Below are 25,723 nucleotides of genomic sequence, written 5' to 3'. Positions count from 1 at the left end.
AATTAAGAACTTAAGTTTTTTAGAAGGAGTCTCCAGTGTCAGCATATAGAGTATCGAGTAATCTTTTTTTTTTCCTTTGGATTGAGCTCATTGCATTTATTTAAAAAAAATAAAATAAATAAAATAAAATAAAAAAAATTCCCTGACAATAAAAAAGAAAATCATAATACCTACAGGTGGTAATTTTCTCTTCCGTTAGCATGATTTACAACAATCAAAACTTCAAAAGCCTTCTAGATTCTCTATCTTTCCCCACAACACTCTTTTCCCTTCATTTTAAATACCATTCCATCCATTGATCCAGACTCGTTCTCTTGTCCTCAACTCGGCTTTCCACCCACTGAGACTACACCACTCATTATCAAGAAAATCCACCTTAACGTCTAAACGCCATGCTGGGTGATGCTACTCGGAGCTGACAGCAACAAAATAAGGAAGAAAAAAACAATCAATTACAAAAGTGGCATCAGTCTAAGGTGTATGAAGTGTGTTTGTGTCTGTGTAAATGTTTTTGTGGTCAGTGTTTGGAAAGCCATGCATGTGTGTGTGTGCATAAGTGTGTAGTGTGTGCATGTGTGTGTGAGTGTGTGTAGTGTGTGTGCGTATGAGCGTCTATGTGTATGCGTGTCTGCGTGTATGTGACTGTGTGTGCAGGCAGGGTTAAGAAAGGGTCAGGCGTGGAGTATCAGCTAAATTAGCCGAGTGAAGCAACGAACAGCGCTGCAAAGCTGATAAATGCTTAATCCTCTCCACTTCTCATACACCACCATTGTTCTGCAGCTGAAAAGCCTTATTGTTCAGCACAAGAGCTGATCGACTTCATTCAGGGAAAAGGGTTTCAGTTTCGAGTTATTTAAAGATATTTAAACATCGCAATCGGAATAATCCTTACAATACACAAACACGGCATGTGACTCAAATGAGCAGGTATGTACTGTATACACACTCGAACAAAGGCACCCATTAACGCAAAGACAAGCGGATCAGGTTGATATTTGCAGTCATTCCACTTTTATATTTAAAACAAGAAAATCACCAAAAGCAATTTTTTCTGCTCTAACACACATGATCCATATTAAGAAAGCTTTCCAGTTAGCAGATGAGTTGAATCGGGTTGCTGCCAATCAAAGTCTTGAAACCTTTTGTAACAAATTATTGAAACCGGGACTTTGATTAACATAAAAAAAATAATAAAATCTTTAAAAAATAATAATAATAATAAAAAAAAAGATAAATAAAACAGTATTCAGGCTCCAAATCAAAAATCTGTCATGTTTTATTATTTACTGGAAGCCTTGGAATTTTTTTGTGAGTTTAGGTTTTTAACTTAATGTTTAGATTTTCAATACACGAACAAAATATAATAATTTGTTCTTTTTTCTTGGACTGTTCCAATAATTGGAAAGTCTGGTGCTACAATAGGCAGCATGTTTTCCAATTGGGAATAATACCTACGGGGAGGAAGGAGAAGAGTGGGTGGGGGGTGGGGGTGGTAGTTGCGGGGTGTTAACACTACAGGAATATTATTATGTCCGATTTGTCTGTACCAATCAAATAATGACAGTTTATAGCTGTCAGTCATGACTCTTCTTCGTGCTCCCATTGAGCATCAGAGGCACAGGGAAAATGTCGTAGAGAACATTTCAGAACCCCAGTCTAATACCAAAATGCCATTATCTTCACTGCACTGCTGTGTATGTTCAGTATATTGCCTTCTGAATAGTGTGCGTGTGTGTTTACAGCAATACGATGACGCAGTAAAGCCTGATTGAAGCTCAGTGTAAATCTCACAGGGTTTGTGTATGCCACATTTGCATGAGAAGAGCATATGTGCAAATACGGAACTAATCCCCATGATATGAAAAATCATAACCCACAGTGTATAAGGGGGGAATGTTTTATATCACGATGTGGACCAAATGTCTGAGAAAAACCTCAGTTTTATTAAGAACATCTCTTCACTTTTAGTTACTGATGTTGAGTTTAGAGATATTTACACACACAGTGTTGGACTTGGTGCCAGATGATTGGTTAACGTGGTTTGGGTTTCAGTTGCCGTGACGGGCGTCTGGCTATGGATTAATTTTATCTGATATTAGGTATTAATATAGACGATGAAATAATGTGCTGGTATTAGCTGAGAGCGCTGTTATAATCTTTTTTACAGACCGTGCAAGTCAACTGGTGGGACTAAAGTCTATTTAGCTAATCGGCTTTAAAACCAAACCTGAAAATATTACAGAATCTTACAGCTCTTGTAGTTCTCCTTTGCTTGTCATTTCATTTTGGTATTTTTTTTTCTTAAAACTAAAACTGATAACGATCTCTGAGGATGTTTCTATTAGCAGTTACTGGGTAGAAAGAAGTATACAGTAGATGAAAGATTTCTATAGCATCTGATGCACTGTTAGTACGTTATGCTAGTAGTCATTTTTAAAAATAGAATGAGAACCAAATGAAGCAGCTAAAAATCCCATTTTTAACACATTTTTATATAGTTTATGAAGGTTATCTTTAACCACGTTACATATACTCATGTCTGGATTCAGGAATGTTGGATTTTTAGAGTTTGTGGGGTGAAACTATTAAAAACAAGTCAATGGTTTGTTTTTAGGAATTATTTTATAATAATGACACAGCATTTGATTTTCTACATTTTATTTTCACGTTTTATGTTTATTTTTATTTTTTTCAACTAAAATACAAATGAAAGCAATATCCAAGTTACAATGGGCAAATATATTAGCTGAAATATCAAGTTTAATGTAAACAATTGTAGGGGTTGGTTAGAAAATCACAGAGTGATTTAAAATGTAATCTTTTTTAGTAATATTATTACTACTACTAATTATTAGTAGTAGTGGTAGTATTAGTATTATGTATTTATTTTTTTTTTGGAAGAGTATTACATTTTTGTTTATTATTGTTAATTGGGATTGTTTTATATTTGGAGTTTGGAGGTTTTTCTGTCCGACCTTTCTTTAAAATAATTAATTAGCACATGCGATTTAATTGTAAACATCTATAATACAACAGAGAAGATGGATATGGAGCACTATGACTATGCATGTGCATTTCTACACTATATAGAATTCATAAACTGTGTGTTTAATATTATATAGTGTTTTTGCTCTTAATCTCAGGAATTTTGCTCTTTATCTCAGGAATCTCTAAAATCTGAATTTATTAAGCAAAGCATAATAAGGTAATTTGTAATTTTTTACTTAAGCATACAATCTAATTAGAATGTGTAAAAAAAACATACATGAGCATGATCGTATATGTTATGATGTATAAAACAATTGCAATACAAACCCAGATTTTAGATGATCTCGACAGGATTTACTCAATATCTAAATCTTTGAAAACATCTTGAAGCGTTCAGTCAGTTTGGAGGCAAATTCCTAATGTGAATCGATGTGATCGTGCAGTTTTCTTCCCAATAGGCGACATTTTTCCCTTCACGCTTGCGCCTGCCTTTAACCGGAGAATCCATAAATATTATGTGTGACACTCCAGTGGCTGAAAAATCAATCCAGTTTTTTTTTTTCTTTTCCCTGAGTCAACCATTATTAACTTTATATTCTTCCGTTGTGTGTGTTCTGCTTTTTTTTTTTTTTTTTTTTTTTTTTTAGCCAGTTAGCCGTTTTATTCCTATTACCTGCAGTCTGATTACATATCGACTTGCAGGGCTTATCATCACAATATTGGTGCACACACTGAAAAAGCATGTTATATTCAGTAAATAGAGCCCAAAGTGCAAGTCATTATAAAAGAAGCTATTATGCGTTTAAAATGATTCTTTGCTTAGAGATGGACAATATTACATACTAAGCAGTGTGTGGACTGGTTTTCATGATGAATGACCGATGGCGGCTCTCTGTTTCTCTCTGCTCTCTTTTTTTACACTATTTTCTCCAATCATAAACAGCGTGCAAGCTTGTTGACCCTGTAGTCGATACAGTACCCCAGTAACCATTATTCGACACGTATAAACGCTTTGAGACCAAACACACGTTGCAACGATCTGTCCATAGAAAGTTTGGCCACGAGATGTGCAATAACCTTTGAAATGCAATGTTTTTTTTTTTTAATATACAGGCAACTTGAGGAAAATTGATTTTAGCACTATGAGGAAAATGACGAATAAAAGGAGGCAGTGCTGAGCAAGATGTATCAGGAATTAGAGTGGAAACGGAATTGAATACGAAAAGTAATAAAAAAAAAATTTATGAATGTTTTACAGTGAAGTTGCGGGCTGGACTATTACACAAAGAACTCTATATTTCTGTGTATAAAGTGTGTGTTGAAGGCGAACAAGGGTGATCGTGTCAAGCTGACAGCAGTGCTAGTCTCCTCAGGGCAACGCACATACACAGAGCACTAGTAGATATGAAAAGCAGAACTATTGTGTCATGCTGGAACAAAGACATCTGTTCAGTGCCACCTGTGCTTTATTCTGTATCCCAACTCTACAGAATATCCAACTTTCTGCACAAAAAAAAGACTGAAATGTGTTGAATTGCAGCTCAGGCTACAGGCATCTTCAGTGCCAGTCAGTTTGTTTACCAGATGTCAGTTTGTGGAAGAGAGAACAGTTTTGGAAGAGTGGAGGTACTGACGTGTTTTCTCTTGAGGCATACAAACTCCAACTTCATTGATTTACTGCTGCCTATGACCAATCCCCTCTGTCTACAATATACTGACTCCAGTCATGACTTTTATCAAAGTGTTCTTATTACTTTCATCCATTACTTCCAACTTTCATTTCATATAAATGAAACCCCTTGAAAAAAAAATAAATTCCTTCATCCATCAACCATGCAATCCTGGTCAGGGAAAATGGTGCATCTGGAGCAGGTACACTGGGTGGAAGGTGAGAATACACCCTAGATGGGACGCCATACTACTCAATATATCCAGTAAATAAATAAGAAGCCGTGTTGGGTTCATTGCTTTGTTCATCAAGACAAACCCTTAGGTAGAACCATGCATCAGAATGTAGAAACATTTACCAAAAAAAGAAACAATTACAGATGGATGTGTAGAGGGATGGATGAATGGATGGATGGATGGATGGATGGATGGATGGATGGATGGATGGGTAAAGTGATGGTTGAATGATTGATGTACGGAGTGATGGATGGATGGATAAACTACTAGAGGGATGAGTGAATGGAGGCATAGATGAGTGAATGAATACGTGGATGAAAACCTAGAAGGAGGGCAGAGCAGATGGATGGTTAAAAGTATAAAGGAAATGATGTATAAACGTGGAGTTAAATATTTTGCAGAGATAAACTATTTGATATAACCACCCATCCATCCATCCCTCCATTTTCCTTCTGCACTTCTAGCTATAGGTTGCGGTGGCAACAGGCTCAGAAGGTCAGGCCAGACTTCTATTAATCCCCGGTCACAGATTCCAGCTGCTCATCTGTGGGTAGTGACCGTAAAGAATAAAGCTGGGGAAATGAGGTTCTTCCGTAGGGTTACTAGGCTTACTTTCTGTAATAGAATGAGGAGTGAGGTGAGGAGCTCAACAATCCGGGAGAGTAGAAGAGCTTGCTGAGATGGTTCAGGCACTTTTACAACACATTATTTTACAGTTATTCCACCTGAGCTGTATGAGGCCCAGCTGAAGAGTCTGTATCTATGTATAACTATATAGAACAATTGTTTTCCTGACTAATATCAGACCAGCTTAATATTATTAATAATTTAAATCCTGCTATCACTCTTTATTATTAGATATATCACATTCTAATTTAATAACAGACTGTCTCTTAAAAGTGATAGGAAATGTAAATGATTTTGACACGGCATTATTAGAGCTGAATTCTTTCTGTGGCTGAAACTCAAGATACTATTAAAAAATCTTTTAAAAGTATGTTTTGTATATACTTCTTTTAAAATCGCTTATCTAAAGTCCCTGTGAAATGCTACTACATAGCAGACAATAGCAAGACTCGACTAATGAATGTGAGACAGAGAAAAAGGGGGCGGGGCTTGCAGGGGTTTCGGTTTATAATAATGAGCATCAACAAGAACAAATCTATGATTGATTTTCATTATACTAGGATGAGATCACCTTGCTATGATTTTCAGTTAGCAATGAATGATGAAAGATGATTGGAAGAAAAGAATTTTTGACCCTGATGACCTTTTCTCTTTAAAAAATAAATAAATAAACAAAATTCTGTCTCGTCTAAAACAATAAAAATGTTTTAGCTTAACATTGTTTAATATCACTAAAGAGGCATCTTTAACCATAGCCATAATTCCTAGAGGAAAATGCAGTGAGGTGAAGATACTTTAAAATATGGGCAGAAAAATTGCAAAATATAAAGAATTTAACTACAATATTGGTGTTAGTGGCAGGGTTAACGTTCGTCCCTTTACTGTCATTTTAATTTATACGAAATTGAATTGAATCCAAGCACATTTCTGTCTTTTGTTCAAATTCGTCCGTTCTGAAGACCAGATATGACAGCAGGTTATGTGCTTGAAGCATCACTACACAAAGATTATTGATAAATGTTAAAGCATCACTTTTGTACTCTGAAAACAGACACAATCTGTTCACAAAAAAAGGAATGTCAACGACAAGCAGGAAACATACAGCTCTGGGATTAAAAGCAGTGTTAAAATGGAGCTTGACAAGGAGCCGTGAACTTTCAGAGCCCTCTGTGAATTTAAGTGAGCCACCAAGGCACATACGGTGGGTTGTGAAATATTAAACCCAAAAGGGCAGAACACATAACCTGAATTCAGATCACTCTGCTACCAGACTGCCCCAAGAACCATAGTTCGGCCTGTTGCAATTCTCTGAAACCTTTAAAGGGCACGTGAGCTGTGTGATCCATAAATAACCGCAATTCTTATCTTCATTGATGATGTGACTGTCAATGGATTCATTCGGAAAAAAAGAAAAGCTTCGTCTAGAGAATCTTCTTAAAACCAAGCAAATATGTCAAAACTTCAACGGTTCAGCTCAATTTTACCTTGAGCCGTGATTTTGTTTCAAGGTTAGATCTTCTCGACTAAGAAATGGAGGAATAAAAAAAAACAAGTGTCAACCAACTGCACTGGATTTGTCTATCTGAAGTGAACATTTATTGTTTCACTATGTACAGTATAAATGGTGCAATAGTTCCTCCCAGGTTCACCTAATATACATGTTGAAATAAAATCGCATGAAATGTTGCACTTCAGCTTTACTGTAATTGGTTTATTTTGAATTGTGCACCATGCAATTCATTCGGTCCTTCACTCACCTGTGTTTGAATGTTTAAAAAAACACAACAACATCAAAATATTTTCTAATTTAACTTGATGCACCTGGAAAGACAGCAAACAAGCAGGATATTAGCAACAAGCTGAAATATTGATAAGACAGAACACTGAGCACAGGGGAGATACAGCAGAAGCAGCATTGTAAACACAAACAGCCGAACCGTTTATCACTTCCCTCTAAGATCAATGCTGAATTTAGAAATCTCACTATAGAGTGACGATTTCCTGAGAAAACGACACCACGAGATGTGTCGGCGTTAATAAACTGGATGCCAAACAACCCCAAGGAATATTTGTGTGTACGCATGACTGAGAAATTGTTGATTTCTCTTGTAACTGAAATTCAAAATCAAGACTGGTTGTGCGGTAAATGGTAAATAATCCATTATGCAGCGCTGTTGTCGAGGTTATGCAGAATCAGCATTTCACAACACTACGATTCCCATCAGCCCCAGCATGTCACATGGACCAATCACTCTCACCTGAGTCACATTTCACCCTGATGAGAAGTTCCTGCACTTCAGTGCCTTATGCTGCCTTTTTGGAATTAACATAAATATGAGTTACCCAAGAAAAACCCCTTGGATTGAAGTCGGAATTAAAAAGCTCACATTTTTGAAGTGTAAAACTTAAAGAAAATTTCGATTCGCAAGTTTATGAGATAAGGGGAGTTTCTTTCAACTTTCAACACGGTGCTGGTTTCGATTGTATACATTTCTTGTCTAGTGTCAGTAGGCCAACTAACAATGTGATATGGTGTCAGAACAAAAGTAAATAAGAAAAAAAAAAAGAAAAAAAAGGAATATAGATAAATTAACCTTAATGGGGGTTTTTACACCTGGTCACTTCGTGCGTTTTCTGTGATCCAATAGCTATCCGATCGTAAAAAGACCAGGTCTAAATGCCCTCCGAAACGGTTTTGAGACAGATATAAATCCGATCGCTCAAACCACTTCAGGAGGTGGTCTGGGACGTATTTCAGATGAAACTGGACAGGTGTAAATGAATGTGGTTGTTCAAGCCACGTACGTCAGTGCTATACTCCTCCCAAACGGAAGTACGTCACTCGCAGGTGACTCGCGAGTCGTGCATCGCGCCAGAAACAAATATGTTTTCCCATCAGTGCTGGCTCTGATCTTTCACCCAGGGGTCTCGTTTGGTCTTAAAATGCACTGCTGCCGCCAGCGAAAATACAGCAAACAGTAAATGCTAGAGATGAGCCGGATACTCGGCTGAAACGAGTATCCAGTACGGATAAAGCACTTCTGCCGAGTACGAGTATTATACGAGTAATACGAGTCAATATCTGTGCTCGGATTGAATGAAAATCATCATTAGGTAGCTGATTGTGTCAGCGTTCTGTGATAGGCTAGTCTCAGCGCCCCGCCCCGCCCCTACACACATACAGATGAATTGTGTTGCTGTGTCTCGCTCTGCTCACTCACAGTCACACACATAACAGCTGTCTGTCTCTCCCTCAGTCACTCGGGTTCGCGGGTCTTTTCCGTTAACGTTTAGGGTTTCTTCAGCTTTTTACTTTGGGTTGTAACGTTAATAATACGTACTTACTAACCAGTAGAGTTCTGGTAAATGTGGGTTCGTTCAGACGTGGTGCTTGCTTGGTAGAATGCGACTCGCATTGCGTCTCTGCCTGTCGGAGATTTTTTTTCTTTTTTAAACCTTCAGCTGTCTCTAACCAGTAACCAGACACTGAGTGTCTGACACGTTTTTGCTGTATTTCATAAAAACATAAAGGTAGTAAGCTAGTGTTATAAATATTACAAATTAATTATTACTGGTTAAAGCCCTGCCCATTTCAAGACAAGTCCCGCCTACTTCCGGGGTCGGCCCCACCCACTCCGAGTACAGATACAGATACTTCATATAATTAACATACAGATACAGATAATGCTGTACTCGCTCATCCCTAGTAAATGCTGTTTTTTGTAGCAACCGCATACACCAAAGCGTGTTCCATTTCAATTACCCCGGAAATTAGGTAAAAAATATTAGCATTTTGGGCAGGAGTAAAAAGATCAGATTGATATCCGATTCGCCAAGACACATTTATGTGGCTTAATGTAAATGGAACAGTTTTAACAAATCAGATAATTATCGGATCAGAGAAAACGCATGAAGTGACCAGGTGTAAAACCCCCCAATGTTTCAAGTATATTTTCAACAACAGCACGTGTAAATGCAACACTTGTAATTACTGTACCACTTTAGAGGGTGGAAGTAGAATCCTTCCAGAAGCACAAAAACAAGGCATTATTGTCAAGCTTTTGTTAATGTTGAGTGTTTTTGTTGCCATGTTTGCCACAGACTTGTTCCTAGCCTGTATGTATTTAACATTTTGTTTTGACTTAAAAGCTTTAGTTGTCTTTTTGCCTAAATGTTGCCTAAATGTTGGAAGTTTATTACCAAAGAACAGCACTAATAGACACAAAAAAATAAAAATAAACAAAACAAATATATATATATATATATATATATATATATATATATATATATATATATATATATATATATATATATATATATATATATAAAATGTTATTTATTTATTTATTTATTTTTTTATTTATTTATTTTTTTATTTTTACAAGGGCCAGAAATATGGCATTAATCCACGCCTCTCTAAGGACCAATCAAAATCGAGAATTCACAACACGGTAGAAACCTAAATTCTCCTTAGATATGACCCAGTTAACAAATAACAAATTCCAACTAAACACATACAGTAATACTGCACTTTCTTTTCATCCTCCCCATTAAACCCCACTGTTCAGAAATAACATTTCCCACGATACCACTATATACAGTAAAACATCAATAACGGTCAGAACACCCTTCCCAAAAGCAGCACAAGTCCTGTTATTGTTCCTGTGCTAAAAGTCCCTGTGTGCTTTGCCTAACACGTGCACAAGTCAATGCTGACCATATTAAAAATCTGTCTGACAAAAAGCAGTGGATGGTTTCCAGAGTATTACCTTTCTATTCCCAGACATCTAAAACGCCAGACACAACCGGGGTCAATTTTGTGTTCACACATTTCATTGACAGAAATCCGCCCACACGGTTTCTGACTCATGCTTCTCTCTGCTGAATTGACCGTCTTGCAGTTTTATTACACTGAAGACATGATCCATCCTGCCTCTACCCGCTAGCCGAGAGCCAGAACTGCTATTCCCATTCTTCTTAGGTGTCAGTTAGAGAATTTCTCCCTCTCACTCTCCCATATACACAATATGGACCCATATAGATCATTAATTTACATGAAATCTAACGTTTGTTCCCCAATGGACTAAAGCTTTTTTAATTTACAGACCTGAACTCACATTCTAGCATGGAGCGAGCGATCATAATACACCCTGGCTGTTTCCTGTTTTTATCCTCGCATCTTTTTCCTCTCTTTCAATTTTTTTTTCCAAATAATGCTGAGCTTGCAAAACACAGTAGCACCCCCCCACACACACCCACCCCAGCCCCAAAGGGGCCCAAGCACTCCATAACGATCAAACATTTTTACAGCCAAACTACTCTTACTATGAAGTGAATCGTATTTTATCTAGCGTCTGCTGCATGAGACGAATTCTTACGTATGTTTTATTATGCGGTATATACTTTAATATTAATCGAAGAATAACGTGCGCACCCTAAGACAAAACATGAAATTTCTGTAATTAATATAACTATGAAGAAGCATTAGTGAATTTAACTTGATAATTTTAGAGAACACTCTGAGGCCCCTGTGGTATTAACAACTGCCCCGAAATAGGAAATTAATTAAAACTGGCAGATATTCTAAAATCTCCTGAGTGACAGAAAACTATTTTTATACATTTTTCCCTGTGAAGTCTGAAGAAAAACTGACGAAGAGCATCATCATACTGTTTACATTCTGAACAGATGGATGAAAAATAGTATTATTCTCCATACCAGCAGGGAGCAGTGGTTTGTGTTATGAGAAAGAAAGAAAGAAAGAAAGAAAGAAAGAAAGAAAGAAAGAAAGAAAGAAAGAAAGAAAGAAAGTATTAAGGAGGACAGACGGGAAAGCAGACAGGGATAATAAGATAACAGATAAAAGGATAAAAACAGACTAAATGAAGACAGAGTGAAAAACTAGAAAGCAATTAAGAGAGGAAAAGAGATGAAAAAAGTGTAAAAATTAAAAAAGAACACACACATAGAACGCACTTAAGACAAAAAGCATGAGTAAAGAAGAGTGAGTGCACAGGAATGAGGAGTAGTGAGTACAGAGAGCAGAAAAGAAGAAAGGATTGTGATGGAGAAAAGTAAGATGGGGAGAAAGAAAGCAGATGTGAGGACCAGGGTGTTTGTTGCTTATGTGCTGAAGAGGTTTCTGGAGGGTGGTGTAAGAGGTTTAATGGTTCTAGCTTTCTAAAAGTGACTTTTGGGACATATGTGTAACGGGAAAAGACTTTAATATAGAACTGTTAAAGGTTCTGCCTGAGGAACACGGAACCGTCTCTGATATTGTACATGTTGGGTTTTATTTGAACCTTTGGACTCTTTGATGTCCCTTTAAGGCTCATGACAAAAAAAGATTAAAAGATCAAAATCATTTCAGGTCAGAATGTCTGAATGTAATTTAACAGATATAACTGTAATGTAGTAAAATATAGACAGAACTCCTTTCACTTGTATGTATATAATCCTCTACTTAAAACAAGTCAAGAGTAAAACCTAACCCTAAACACCTGAGTTAGCCGTGGTTGTGTTTCAGGATGGACAGGAGAAGGACTGCAACAGGAACAGTGAATTTCCAAGGAGGCTGTTCTATCCCTTTTCATCTTCTCTTGCATTGATTGGCTCAGACAAACAGCCAATCAGAGAATGCTTTCACTTCCGGTTGCCGAGGTTGATTGTCTGCTCTGTATTGGCTAAAGAGACACTGGCTATTATGATTATGAGTGACACGAGAAACAAAACAAAAGCTAATTGAATTAAACATGCTTAAATCAGTGATATTACAAGATTTCTCTCTATCTCTCTCTCTCTCTCTCTCTCTCTCTCTCTCTCTCTTACATTTTTTCTTTCGCTCCCCTGTGTGGCTAAATCCATTCATAGCCCAGCATGTGTCAGACTCACATTATGAAAAATGTGTGTCACTTTGGAGAGTCGTCGTCTTCTTGCGCCAAAGCCTGTGCAGCCTTATCTCATACAGTCACTCTGCCTCTCCTTCTCCCTCTGTGCTCTTTTCTCTCTCAATCATTATATATATATATATATATATATATATATATATATATATATATATATATATATATATATATATATATTATAAAACGCAATACAGGCTGATGATAAAAGTGTTTCCAGACAATTATCCATGAAGGGAATGGTTTGGGGAGACTCAGAGAGACCTCTTTCTTATTTCTACACACTATATTTCCTTTGCATCCTTTTAATAGTCTTCCACATGCACAATGTCTACCTCCACCATAGTAATCAGGCTTTTCCAGGAATAGGTGTGGTTATTGTGATTTAGGGTGGTTCTGTGGTGTATCTGGCATGGTCTGGATGCTTGGACAACAATGTATGCGCCCAATCCGCCACTGCATTACGGAGTCTGGGCAATATCTCTCACATGAACAGTGACAAATAGGATGTAGTGCAATTTAACCTCGGGCACAGCAGCCAGCCAGATACAACACCAAGATCCATGAGCCCACAAGGATGTTTCAACAGTTTTGGTACATTTGGATGTTTTGAAAGTTTTTGCGGTGCAGGAAACAGACCTCTGGTCCGTTTGAACTAGGGCGTGTACCGGTTATTTGTCCTGCTCCTTGTCTTTTACATCTTATATAACTGACAGTCAAAATCTACCTGTTATATTCAAAAGTATATATTAAAAAAAAGTTTCTTACTGTACGTGCACAGTGTACCCTGTTTATTAACAGAAAGGAACCACTATCAGGCTACTGCTGACTGAAGTGTATTTTGACAGGAGACCATTTTCAGCACAGCAGTTACAATGATATGCTAGTGTACTGTACGTAGCACTAGAGAGCATATTTCATACAGAAGCAGAGAAAACAAAATGTGCACTAGTCTCTGTATGCTGAGAACACAAAACAAATGATATGAGCTATTTTGTAAACATGACACATGTAAACACATTTAAAATTCATCCAACCTGTTCCGATCTTCATTAATGACTTCACACTATCAAATTAACATCTTTAAGACCAGCGTTCGGTCTACCGGCTCTTCTCTTACTCCCAAAGTGGAGCTTAATCTAAATTCAAATTAATTTATCACTCTCTGGTGCTGGCAGAATTCATTAGCTAAGCTTCAGGGACATTTTCCTGTTTAGCCATCTATGTTAGCACTCAGTTGTAAGACATCTGAGAATCCTGTTTTATGAATTATTCAAAAGTTTGTAGGGCAGACTACTCACCCAGAGATGCAGGGCCGAGCAGGCTGGCCAATAGGAGCATCCGAAGCGCCCACATGGCCCCACCCCTTTTTCGCTCCTTTCTATCAGTTGGCCAATATAGGTGTCAGATCTGGCTGGTGAAGTCAAATAGGCTGAGTTCAAGTTGGTGAAAGTTGTGGGCCACTACGGCGTCACCTAATATGCACAAAAAACACAAAATAACAGTTTGGTTAGTAGTGAAATATTCAGTGTTTCCCAACAACACAAATCCCTGTGCACTGAACAGTTCATGCTCGATACACAACAGATTCAGCTTATAAACAGCAGGATAATTAGCTAATCTGAGTCAGGTGTGTTACATTGGGGGAAAACAAATGTGCAGCGCAGGAGGGCTTCCAAAAGCTGGCGAACACTGAGCTGTTTCCAAAGTGCAACATCCCTGAACAAAAGGTGTTTTTCCAACAGTATATTCCAATATATATAGATTCTCTCCAACCACTTTATTACAAACACCTGTACTCTTTGAATCTGGAGTTCAAAATTATCCAACCAGAACCAGCCAATCATGTGGCAGCAGTGCAATGCATAAAACTATGTAGATAAAGGTCAAGAGCTTCAGATAATGTTCATTAAACATCTGTATTTTGGTATGTACTGTAGTCATAAAAGAATATTAAACTGGACTGAGCTGACAGGAAAACTTATGTAATCACGCTTTATAACCGTGGTAAGCAGAAACGCATATCAAAATGCTCAACACATCAAAACATGTGGTGTATGAGCTACACAAGCCAAAAAATAAGAATCTAAATCTTCAGCATAAACTGGACAGCTAAAGGCTGGAAAAAAAAAACAGGAAAACAGAATTTTCCAGTCTTTCAATCAGCTGTTATGTTAAACTGTTTGTGAATGCACTGATTCTGGCCCATGTTCATGGGTGGGTGGCAATAAAAAAATATGTTTGAAAAAGTTTGTATATCTCTATATGATAAATTCAAGGCATCATTATTTGCATTAGTTGTTTATTTTATGGATTAATTTTTGGTTTATTTTAAAGGAGGGTGCCAAAAATGTTGTGACAGTCACTGCACTGTTGACTAGCTTGCTGTGCTGACAGTTTTTTTTATATACAAAATCGCACCGTACTACAGTTAGTGTTGATGAGATTCCAGGTAAACCTCTATATGCATCTTTCCAAGTTTTTTTTTCTTTCTCCCCAAGAATCATTTGTGCAAGACTTGCATCTCATGGAAGAATAGAATTTCTGAAATGAGAGTGTGAAAGCAACACCCCGTGAATGTAATCACATTCGACAAATGATTAGAATATTGTTGGCGGGAATGTGTTGATTAGGACTCAAAGCTGCAATGCGTGACAAACACCTTATTACATCATTACACAAACCTGGTGTAGGGATGGCATGTAAAAAAAACATTGATTGGATGTAAAAAAAAAATATATATATATTTTTTTTTTCTTCGCTTTTTTATTATATACATATATATATATATATATATATATATATATATATATATATATATATATATATATATATATATATATATCGTTTCTGGAGAAGTGTGTAAAAGAAAGCGTCGCTTTTTTTAGTGGGTGTTGGGGAGGGTTGGTGGTGTTTTCCAACCAACTTCCTTTCTCCCTATGAAAATTCCATTATTTTCACCTCACACATGAAATCCCATAATCCCACTGCTATGGAAACCTTCATCCTGGAATACTGAAATACATTAAATGTTTTAACTATGATATATTTACAGTATGATTAGAGGTCTGGTGCTGATTTGTTCCTTCATGCTGTAATGCTTGATGCTGTTTCCTGTGCAAAGTTGATCATCCACCTTGATGATGTCACAGGGAAACATTTTTATTGCTAGTCCAGCTGGTGTTTAATAGGAGAGAACATTTCAACAGGTTTTGCTATTATTGCTGTGTTTAATGTCATAATAATATAAAGCGTGAATGTAATGGAGATGTTGGTGCGAACGCTGGACTCGACACTCGACGCTGGACTCGAATGCAGCTATACAGTATGAACACTTGTCTCAGCAAGTTAACATGAAATTCGAAGATCTGGAAGCTGATCTGTTTAAACAGTGAGTAATGAGGTGACAGAGATAAGTAATAAAACACCGATGTGCCAGTTGCTTCAGGTAGAGATGAAGAGATGGCTAAATCCAACTTGCACCAATAATGGCATTGTGGGTAATGTAGGAAGTCATTAAGCAAAGTGAGTATATATAAACCCACATGTAAGAATTATGAAAGAAATATCTTGAAAAACTCAGCTCAGAATTTTATTAAAATAATCACCAATCAAGATTAAAGTCGTTCCAGATTTTTTTTTTTTCAGAAATTTTGGATCTTCCTCCAGATAGATACTTAATACAACAAATATATTCCTTTAATCAACACACTTTACACTACAATAGCATCCCCAATTAAAAAAAACCCATATGAGAACACTGTTCTGTTAAAGGCTGGTAACTGAGTCCCTCTGGGAGACCCAGAGCAGTGAGTGCCACTGCTGAATCCCTGACGTCAGTGTGTGTGTGTGTTTGTGTGTGTGTGCGTGTGTGTGTTAGGCTTTTTTGTTCCTCGGTTCTGATTTCCTAGCATCAGCACATGCACTGTTTTTTGTTTTTTTTTTTGCAGTCTACACCAAAACTGTCACAAGGTTGTCAGGCAGCAGGAGAAAGAATTAAGAGGCCGACTCTTTAAAAAAAAACAATCATGGCTACGAGTACAAAATTCTGTAACTGTAAATCTATGAGTTGCTCCAAATAATAATGAAATAAATAGAGAAAACTTTTACCAAATTGTGAACTGAAAAGAAACAACTAGATTAATATTTGCCTTTTTAACACCAGTCATTATTTCAGGTACAGTATGAATTATGATTTGAAATAAGTGTGATAAGAAACATATCAACTTAAAAAAAAATTGTTTCTGTCACTTCAGGTAACATTAAAGTAAACATTAAAATATATTCATTCATTCATTCATTCATTCATTCATTCATTTTCTACCGCTTATCCGAACTACCTCGGGTCACGGGGAGCCTGTGCCTATCTCAGGCGTCATCGGGCATCAAGGCAGGATACACCCTGGATGGAGTGCCAACCCATCACAGGGCACACACACACACTCTCATTCACTCACGCAATCAATCAATTTGTATTTAAATTAGAATTTTTATTTATTGCAAAATGTATATGTCTTAAAAATGGTATACAATCAATGAAATATAAAACATTAGAAATATAATACAAAACAAATATTATTATTATTATTATTATTATTATTATTATTATTATTATTATTATTATTATTATTATTCCAGGAATAAAACAAATCTGCAAAAGTAAACAGTACAAAACTCACTCACGTGCTGTGAACAACTGTGAGTGAGAGATCTGTATGTAATTCAATCACTTCCTCCTCTCTCCCGTGGTCTCACGTGCCTGAAGCATGTCACAGCTCCAGCACAAACAAACGGAAGCGAAATGCGCCAGGTATCGGTACGGAATCTCATTAAGCCATAATGAGCTTTGAATGCATGAATACAGAAGGAAAAAGAAACACATGAATACAGAAGGAAAAAAAATCTAATCCTATCGATACAGGGCCAGAATTTTTTGAAAGGACTTCGCCTTGAAGTACATCTAGAGAGACAAAGATGTAGCACATAAGACAGACAGCATCACTGGCATTCATTAACACATACACAGACAGACAGACATGCCAACAATTACACACACAAATACCCCTAGAGAGAGTGGGATGTGGGATTGGTGTGTTTGATAAGTTTGCCCAGCGTTGGCAGTAAATGGCATTTTTGCAGCAGACAGCTTCATTACCCACTCACACAATGGTGCAAACTTTCTAATCAGTGTTTGCTGGCACTGATTCCACACTGAGAGAGACGCCCACTCCCTGTGCTTCAATTAATTGCACTTTCTAAGCTTGATCTGCTTAAACTAGAACAGCGGTTTATAAGCAGAGAGCAGAAATTGGGCATTTCATAGAAAAAGAGTGGCAGATAAATGCGATTAGTGTAACAAAGCCACAAAATATGAATAGGAAAGGAAACAAAAGACATGAGGGAAGTGTGAGGGGGCAAAAAAGCATAGAAATTATAGGTAATCTATCAAAGGAATCGGTTAAAGTTAATTACACAGCTATTCTTTATGTACTGTACAAATAATAATAGTGTATGATGGATCTGCAGCATTTTACCTGCAATTTTATTTCATTTCATTTTCTGACTGTAAATTTATGCCAGATACAAAAGATAAAAACAAGTTGAGTTTCTGTCACAACAGTCTGTCGTATCTCATGTTTCAGACTTTGATTGCATGCCGGAATTCTAGAAGTTTGGATGAATTGTGAGATACTGGGGCAGGCTTCTGCTAAAAGAAGTCAGAATTACGGAATAATACATCAAAATATAAAAAAGAAAATAAGCTACAATATAGTTAATAAATTAACTTTTAATAAAGCAAGTTAATTAAATTATTTTTAAGGATTTTATGATGTTTGAAATCTGAGATAGTAAAGTAAACATTTAATGAGGTGTCAAAATATTGAGATAATGAGTCAGAATTCAAAGATAATGAGAATTTTTATATACATATAAGTCATTATATGTATAAGTCATAATATAAGTCATATATAATATGTCATTTATAAGTCATAAAAATGATACAGAAATTTGAAAATTTGTGATAAAGCAGTATTTTGTGTGTGATATTTAGTATAAATTTGAAGATTTCTGAAATAATCACTTCCAAAATTTAAATAATAAATGAGAACTATGAGATGATAAATCTTAATAATAAGATGCTAAGATAATAAGGAAGAATTTTGAGATAATGTACTGAAAAATATGTTATGCATTTTTTTCTTCTTTTCTCCCTGGCAGACATGAGCTTTCAAAGTAAATGGCTTGAAATGAGAATATAGCAACATGCTAAAAGCAAGGTCACAATAAAGTTTCCCGGCCAGTTCAGTATAGATGTATTTAGAGATACACTCTGACTAGTAATTTGCAACACACCTGTGATTTTCTAAAGCCAAGACGTACACCAGGCATGAATCATAGCGTTTGTTGCATTTAATGCAAACGTTCTTGCAGTTTAGGACATTTTTGAAGTCGCCAACAAAAAGTAAAAAATTCAAAGTAAAAGAAAAATATCAGTGAAAAGACACAATAGTGCAAATTTCCTAAGCTGTCGGAGGTGACATTGAATTCCAAGAGTGTCAGAAAGCGTAATCAGACGTCACACAGTGTGAACAGCGATGCGACCCTGCTGTCGCCTATTTTGCGTAGAAAGCAATTTGTAATACTACCATCTGTTAAAGCCGATCTGTGACTTTTCCATCAGCAGCACGGTGTTGTTACCATGTCCGTGTCCTTTACGTAGGCTACACTGAATTAAGCCTAGAATTCTGTTACTAAGAAATTCCTTTCCTAAGAAGTTTTAGCAAAAAGCATTGCACATGTGATTAGACCTGAATGGTGGTTTGTTGTCACCAACCTGTTAGAGTGAGTCTCGATGTACAGTATAAGCACCTTCCCCAGCATTATTCTCTAGAACGAGTATCACTTCACTAAGAACTACTGCATCTACTGTAGAACAAGTATGAAACAAGCAGCACAGCCACATGACCATCTCTTGTGTTAACTCCATGCTGTTTTCTTCCACGTTGCCTCGTTCATCAATTTAACAATCTCAAATTTAGTGAAAATCTTGCAAATTCTTTACGTCACATGTCTCTGGTGTTTAAGATGAGTTGATTTTGGGGAGGTTAGCATTCATATTATTCATATCAATTAATTTGTAAATAATCAGGTTCAATTTACATCACAATATTGTCAACTTCATGTTTCATCTTTTATTTTTACTTTTAAAAGCTTAAAAATAATTTACCTTTCTACACTTAGCTTGTTTATCCTTTAATGAATTCTATTTATTATTTCTCATTTTTTTTCACTGCAAATTATTCACATTTTTAAATTCTCTGTTGCCTCTAACACCAACTCAGGTATATCAGGTGATGGTAAATGTGTTTCAGACATTTCACAGAATAAACAATGAGGAGTTAAGGTCAGGATAGAAAGAAGTGAGTTAATTTAGGGAAACTGTGACTATAGCTACATACAGGAGAAAAATCCATACAGAATATCAAGAATAAATAAGGAATAAAAGACATTGTTGTAGGTTTGTCTGTGATTCTGCGGACTACATTCTCCATTTTATATACAAACACCTACATATTGTATGTGCTTATTAACATATACAATTTTAATATTATTATTATGTAAATTATATCAATACCCAATTTTGCTCATCATGACACATGCTGAATTTAGTCTCGCTTAAATTTTATTTTGTAAAAAATAAAATAAAACAGGTCAGATTACTATCCAGATCCCGTATGTCTTCCGTATGATTATCGCAATAAATCCATTGTTCCGGTGAATGATGTCACATCCTGTTTCATATATCCACAAGAATGGTTTCCAACAACACAGGAAAGAGTAACTGCTACAAGAACGGTACCGAGCGTCTCCACAGGAAAACAAGAGTTTAAGGTAATTATCAGCACTCAGACGAGTCTGTTTTATGCTGTAAATGGATCAGATGATCACAGCACAGGAAACAGATGTGTTCTCACCTGTAATGGTCTCAGTGGTGTTTTTAAATTACTAATGGAGCATTTTGGCTTTGTATGACATGTGTTGGATATGCAAAAGGATGCATTATGATGTGGCGTGCCTTTCATAGGAATCTCCTATTAAGAAATGTCAAATTCCTGTAATGTTACTTCATACGCATGACCTTGGTGATGGCCTGGAAATTTGTAATTTAAAAAAAAAAAAGGGGGTTATAACATTCTGCTGAATCGTTTTAGGAATGATATCTCTGTGTGTGTGTGTGTGTGTGTGTGTGTGTGTGTGTGTGTGTGTGTGTGTGTGTGTGTGTATGGTGCAGCTGGGAACAAGCAATAAAAGCATTAATATCAGTTTAATGTTAGTTACACACACACACACACACAAGCATTCACAAATATATGCATATCCTACATAATCACTCTTACCTGATTTCAACTAATACAGTCTGACTAAATAAACAAATTCTTTTCCCTCCATCTTTTTTTTTCCTGTCATCATGTCAGTCTCTTTTCTTTTACCCCAAGATTCCCTTAACGAACATTATTAGCTGCGCTAATTAACAGTAACACATGTTAAATGAACCCTTAATAAAACTATAATAATTTTAACAAAGTAAGTTATCCACTGTATTAATTGACGTTTATGTAACTGTTAGCTAAATACACCTGCATTGACTAATGGAATTCCAATTCATGACCAAAAATAAATTTACATAAATTATCAATAATGAAATACCAGCGAGAGCGGAGTAGCGGTGCAATGGGGATTGTTGCTGTTTCACAGCTCTAGATTACATTCTGCTGTGCAGTTTGCAGAGGTGGAAAATACTTCAGTTATTTTATTTAATTACAATACTTTAATATATATAAATAGAGCGGGAATTGTGCTTATTTCTTATGCTATACAATGCAGTTAGCATGAAAGCTATTAGCTTACTGATAATCCACCAGTCTGAAAGTCAAAATTGAGGATGTGCACTTCAGGCTCTACCTCAGAAAAATGTTTTGACATGCTGGAGTAAAAAAAAAAAAATCGTATAAAAAGTCTCCTTTGACCCATGACGATGGTAATGTGAAGAAACATGCTGAGGTAATTTGCTAATTTGCCATGGTTAGCTGACTAGCCTGTTCTGTTTGCAAAATCCTGATTAGTTTAGACTACTGTAGCATCAATTCTAGTAGCTAACATAAATTATTCAGGCTAGCTAGCGAGTCTGATTCTATCTAATGGTAAATATTAGTCATTAGTTACTTAATCACTAGATATTTTACTAGTGATTCATTCATTAACTAAATGATGTAGTGTTAGTGGGGGGCACGGTGGCTTAGTGGTTAGCACGTTTGCCTCACACCTCCAGATTCGGGGTTCGATTCCCGCTTCCGCCTTGTGTGTGTGGAGTTTGCATGTTCTCCCCGTGCCTTGGGGGTTTCCTCCGGGTACTCCGGTTTCCTCCCCCGGTCCAAAGACATGCATGGTAGGTTGATTGGCATCTCTGGAAAATTGTCCCTAGTGTGTGATTGCGTGAGTGAATGAGAGTGTGTGTGTGTGTGTGCCCTGCGATGGGTTGGCACTCCGTCCAGGGTGTATCCTGCCTTGATGCCCGATGACGCCTGAGATAGGCACAGGCTCCCCATGACCCGAGGTAGTTCGGATAAGCGGTAGAAGATGAATGTAGTGTTAGTCTTGTATATGAACAAGAAAATGAGAGGATGATGACTTTTTAAGGTGATAGTGTGAGAAAAAATCAACTGCAAACCAAGTCACAGGAAAACTATTATATGAACTTACAATTTTGGAGTTTAAAAGGTTAATTAAGTATTTATATTTTCATTTCTGTAAATTTCTCAACATTTTTTACGCATGTTCTCCTTATCTCTGTTTCCTCTTAGCTTCCAGCTACAATAAACTGCCCTGAAATAAATTCATTCATTCATCTTCTACCGCTTATCCGAACTACCTCGGGTCACGGGGAGCCTGTGCCTATCTCAGGGTCATCGGGCATCAAGGCAGGATACACCCTGGACGGTGTGCCAACCCATCGCAGGGCACACACTCTCATTCACTCACACACTACGGACAATTTTCCAGAGATGCCAATCAACCTACCATGCATGTCTTTGGACTGGGGGAGGAAACCGGAGTACCTGGAGGAAACCCCCGAGGCACGGGGAGAACATGCAAACTCCACACACACAAGGCGGAGGCGGGAATCGAACCCCCAACCCTGGAGGTGTGAGGCGAACGTGCTAACCACTAAGCCACCGTGCCCCCCTGAAATAAATTCCACGTGAAAATATATGATAGTTTTATATATTTTTACAATCATATTGTATCACTGTTTTCATAAATCGGTATGATAAAAGCCTTTTGAAGCTCTGCTTAAACACACAAAATGTACAGTAATTCCATCCGCTTGTAATGTTTTGCTATAGCCAACCGATTAAAAGAGGCGAATGTTAAAATATTTTGCTCTATTATAAGGATAGTGCATGATATAATACGCATAATAGATACAGTATATAAAAGGCCTTTTAAATGATGCCTCTGAATAACAGTCTATAATATAATAATTTAATATAATAAACTGGCAAGTAAGCTAGGAAGGTCTAACATGTAACCTCTTATGCCTTAAAGAAAAACTTAATGGAACTGATTTTAACTCTATTTATTCCTAAGATATTTTTTTTATTTTACAGCATTTATAAAGACGTCACTACTAGTCATTGCTAATGCTAAATGCTAATATATGGAAATATAGAGTGCTCAATAACTGACCTGGATTGACACACTCACACGTGCTTATTTAACAGATGTCCACGTTATGACTGGATGCGTCTGAGTCTTCTGCGATCATACAGCCGTTCTGTTCTGTTCTGCTCTGTCTGTTTCTGTCTTTTAATCTCTAACCTCTTCACTTTGCTGCTCCTCTCTCAAGTCTGTCTAGTCTTTTGGAAGTAATTAACAGACACGGCTGAGGTGATTATTATGACAATCTGTCACTCTGGTGCCTGTGACTTGTGATACAACCACACACACACACACACACACACACACATGCAATAAAAGAGAAAGTGAGAACAAGACACACATACAGTACTGTTCTATTCTGTTCTGTTCTTTCTATCCTTTTGTCTAACTTGCACTTTGATTGGACAACGTGTCCACATTCTGTATACTCTCACATTCTCCTTTAAAGGAATTGTAAAGGTGGAAAATGATGTGTAATGATTAAACAGTGAACACCTCATTCTCATTGATTACACCCCATGAATGCAGTCTACAATCTGTTATAGAAAGAAATCTGTTCTTCATACTGTCTACATATTTATTCTTTTCATTGTGGGTGCTGTTGTATTTGGCTACCATCAGCCTTAAGACATTTGTAGGTTTCCTAAAAATTAGACCGCACATTGATTCAGGAGGAGATTAGCTAAGCTAACACACTTAAAGCAGACATTCCTGGGTAATAACAAACAAGTGAGCAGCTAAATAATCACTGGAGACTAACAGCCAATGAAATGTACCCTGTCGTAAACTTTGCGCTCTGCCGATCAGATACACATACTCTCTCTCTCTCTCTCTCTCTCTCTCTCTCTCACACACACACACACACACAAACACACATGTATGTCTCAGTCATCGCAATGTGATTCATACTCCTTTCATGCGCTGCATAATTTTTCACAAAGTGTAAAGACGGTCATAATTGTTTTCCCAGAGAAAAACATTAATTCAAACAGACGGTTGCCTGAGCAAGCAATACTCATGCACTCACACACACACACACACACACACACACACACAAACACACACACACAAACACACGCAGAGAATGGGCTGACATTCCCATATGTGAGGTTGAGTGTTTGTGAATATGAAACACACTTTGGGGTGAAGATGGTGGCTAATCTTATTGCATATACACATAATAATCTTAGCAAAAGCAGCTGGTAGTTACATCACCATGAATTAAAAAAAATCTAACTTCTCCAGATATGACAGTTTAATAATGAAACTGTAAGACCATACAGTATTTTATTTAAGTAGTAATATTTTACTGACGCTAAATAACAGGAATGGACTGTATACCGTGTCATTTTACTAGTACTCATTGCAATAGCTACGATACCATGTGACGTAACCCTAGTACGCTTTGCTACACTAATCAATGAAAGTGACAAGACAAGGTAAAGAAGCTTTTATTGTTATTTTAACCATATACGGTAATACATAGTGAAATGAAACAAAGATCCTCCAGGATTATGCTGCTGCACGGAACTCAGAGCTACACATAACAACACAGAACAAGGAACTAAGAGCTAAGTATGTTAAAATAGTTTACATAATGCTACAGCATTGAGATAATGACACGGAGATAACTTCATAAAACAGAAAAGAGGTTTAAAAAGTCCACTGAGTGTGTTTATTAAAATGAAGCTGCTGTGAAGAGAGAGAGAGGGAGAGAGAGAGAGAGAGAGAGAGAGAGAGAGAGAATGAGCAGTTCAATTCAGAGAGCACTAAGTCTTAAGAGAGTCTACACTCAAGGTACAATTCATGGCATCTTGTGCTTGCTTTTTATCGATATCACTTTGCACGCTTAAATTTGACACTCTCACACACTCTATTAAAGATCTTAAACATAACCTGAAGCATGAGGAGTTTATTGTTAGACACACACCACATAAACAGAGTTAAATAAAGATGTTCTGTGATGTTCCTGATTGAACACGGGTTTGGTTTCATTAACTGTTCAAAAAAAAAAGTACTAAAAAAACTGATATACATTCATCCCCACTTAATAACCTAAACCTAACTCATCATCTACACCTAAATCAATCTTGTTCTTCTTTCCAGCTCAACACTTCGCAACACAGCACAATGTCAGCATTTGCCTTCTTGAAAGAGATTTTGACAGCATAAAGCCGTACGGCGTCAGTGGATCTATAAGAAGCTAGTTCCATTACAAGGCTAGATGACTGAAACTTCACATTGACTTAGCATCACGCTAAAGAACGGGAGAGCATGTAGCTGTCAGAGGTTGCTGAAGGAGCTCTTCTCCTGCTGAGCTTGGCCACTTTCATACCATCAGCATTTCTGTGCTCTAGGAGATTAAATCTGTTTATGATGAGTAATGGTCCGGTTTATTCATCCGCAAGATGCTGTGCTGGAATGTTCTAGAACAGACCCAACCCCTACATCTGGTACACACACACACTAATTTTGTATTGTGTGAATTTCTGTCCAAAGAAATTCCATTGTTTATATATTATTCCATTTCCTTAATATTTCCAATCCCATGTTCTACTTTTAGCCTGTTTTTACTTAAT

General features: G+C 36.9%; 1 protein-coding gene across 8 annotated transcripts in view; it reads right to left on the bottom strand.

The window, feature by feature from the left end:
• Positions 1–25,723, bottom strand: part of LOC132841763 (adhesion G protein-coupled receptor L3-like) — a 276,039-nt gene that overhangs the window by 180,496 nt on the left and 69,820 nt on the right. For all 8 annotated transcript variants that reach the window (XM_060864273.1, XM_060864276.1, XM_060864278.1 and 5 more), the window contains one exon: positions 13,724–13,897. In XM_060864273.1, the coding sequence (XP_060720256.1) occupies positions 13,724–13,778 (55 nt within the window). In that variant the 5' untranslated portion in view covers positions 13,779–13,897. The remainder of the gene's footprint in view (positions 1–13,723; positions 13,898–25,723) is intronic.

Source organism: Tachysurus vachellii, chromosome 2 (genome assembly GCF_030014155.1).
Source record: "Tachysurus vachellii isolate PV-2020 chromosome 2, HZAU_Pvac_v1, whole genome shotgun sequence".
Lineage (NCBI taxonomy): Eukaryota > Metazoa > Chordata > Actinopteri > Siluriformes > Bagridae > Tachysurus > Tachysurus vachellii.
This window is presented reverse-complemented; position numbering and strand designations above follow the sequence as displayed.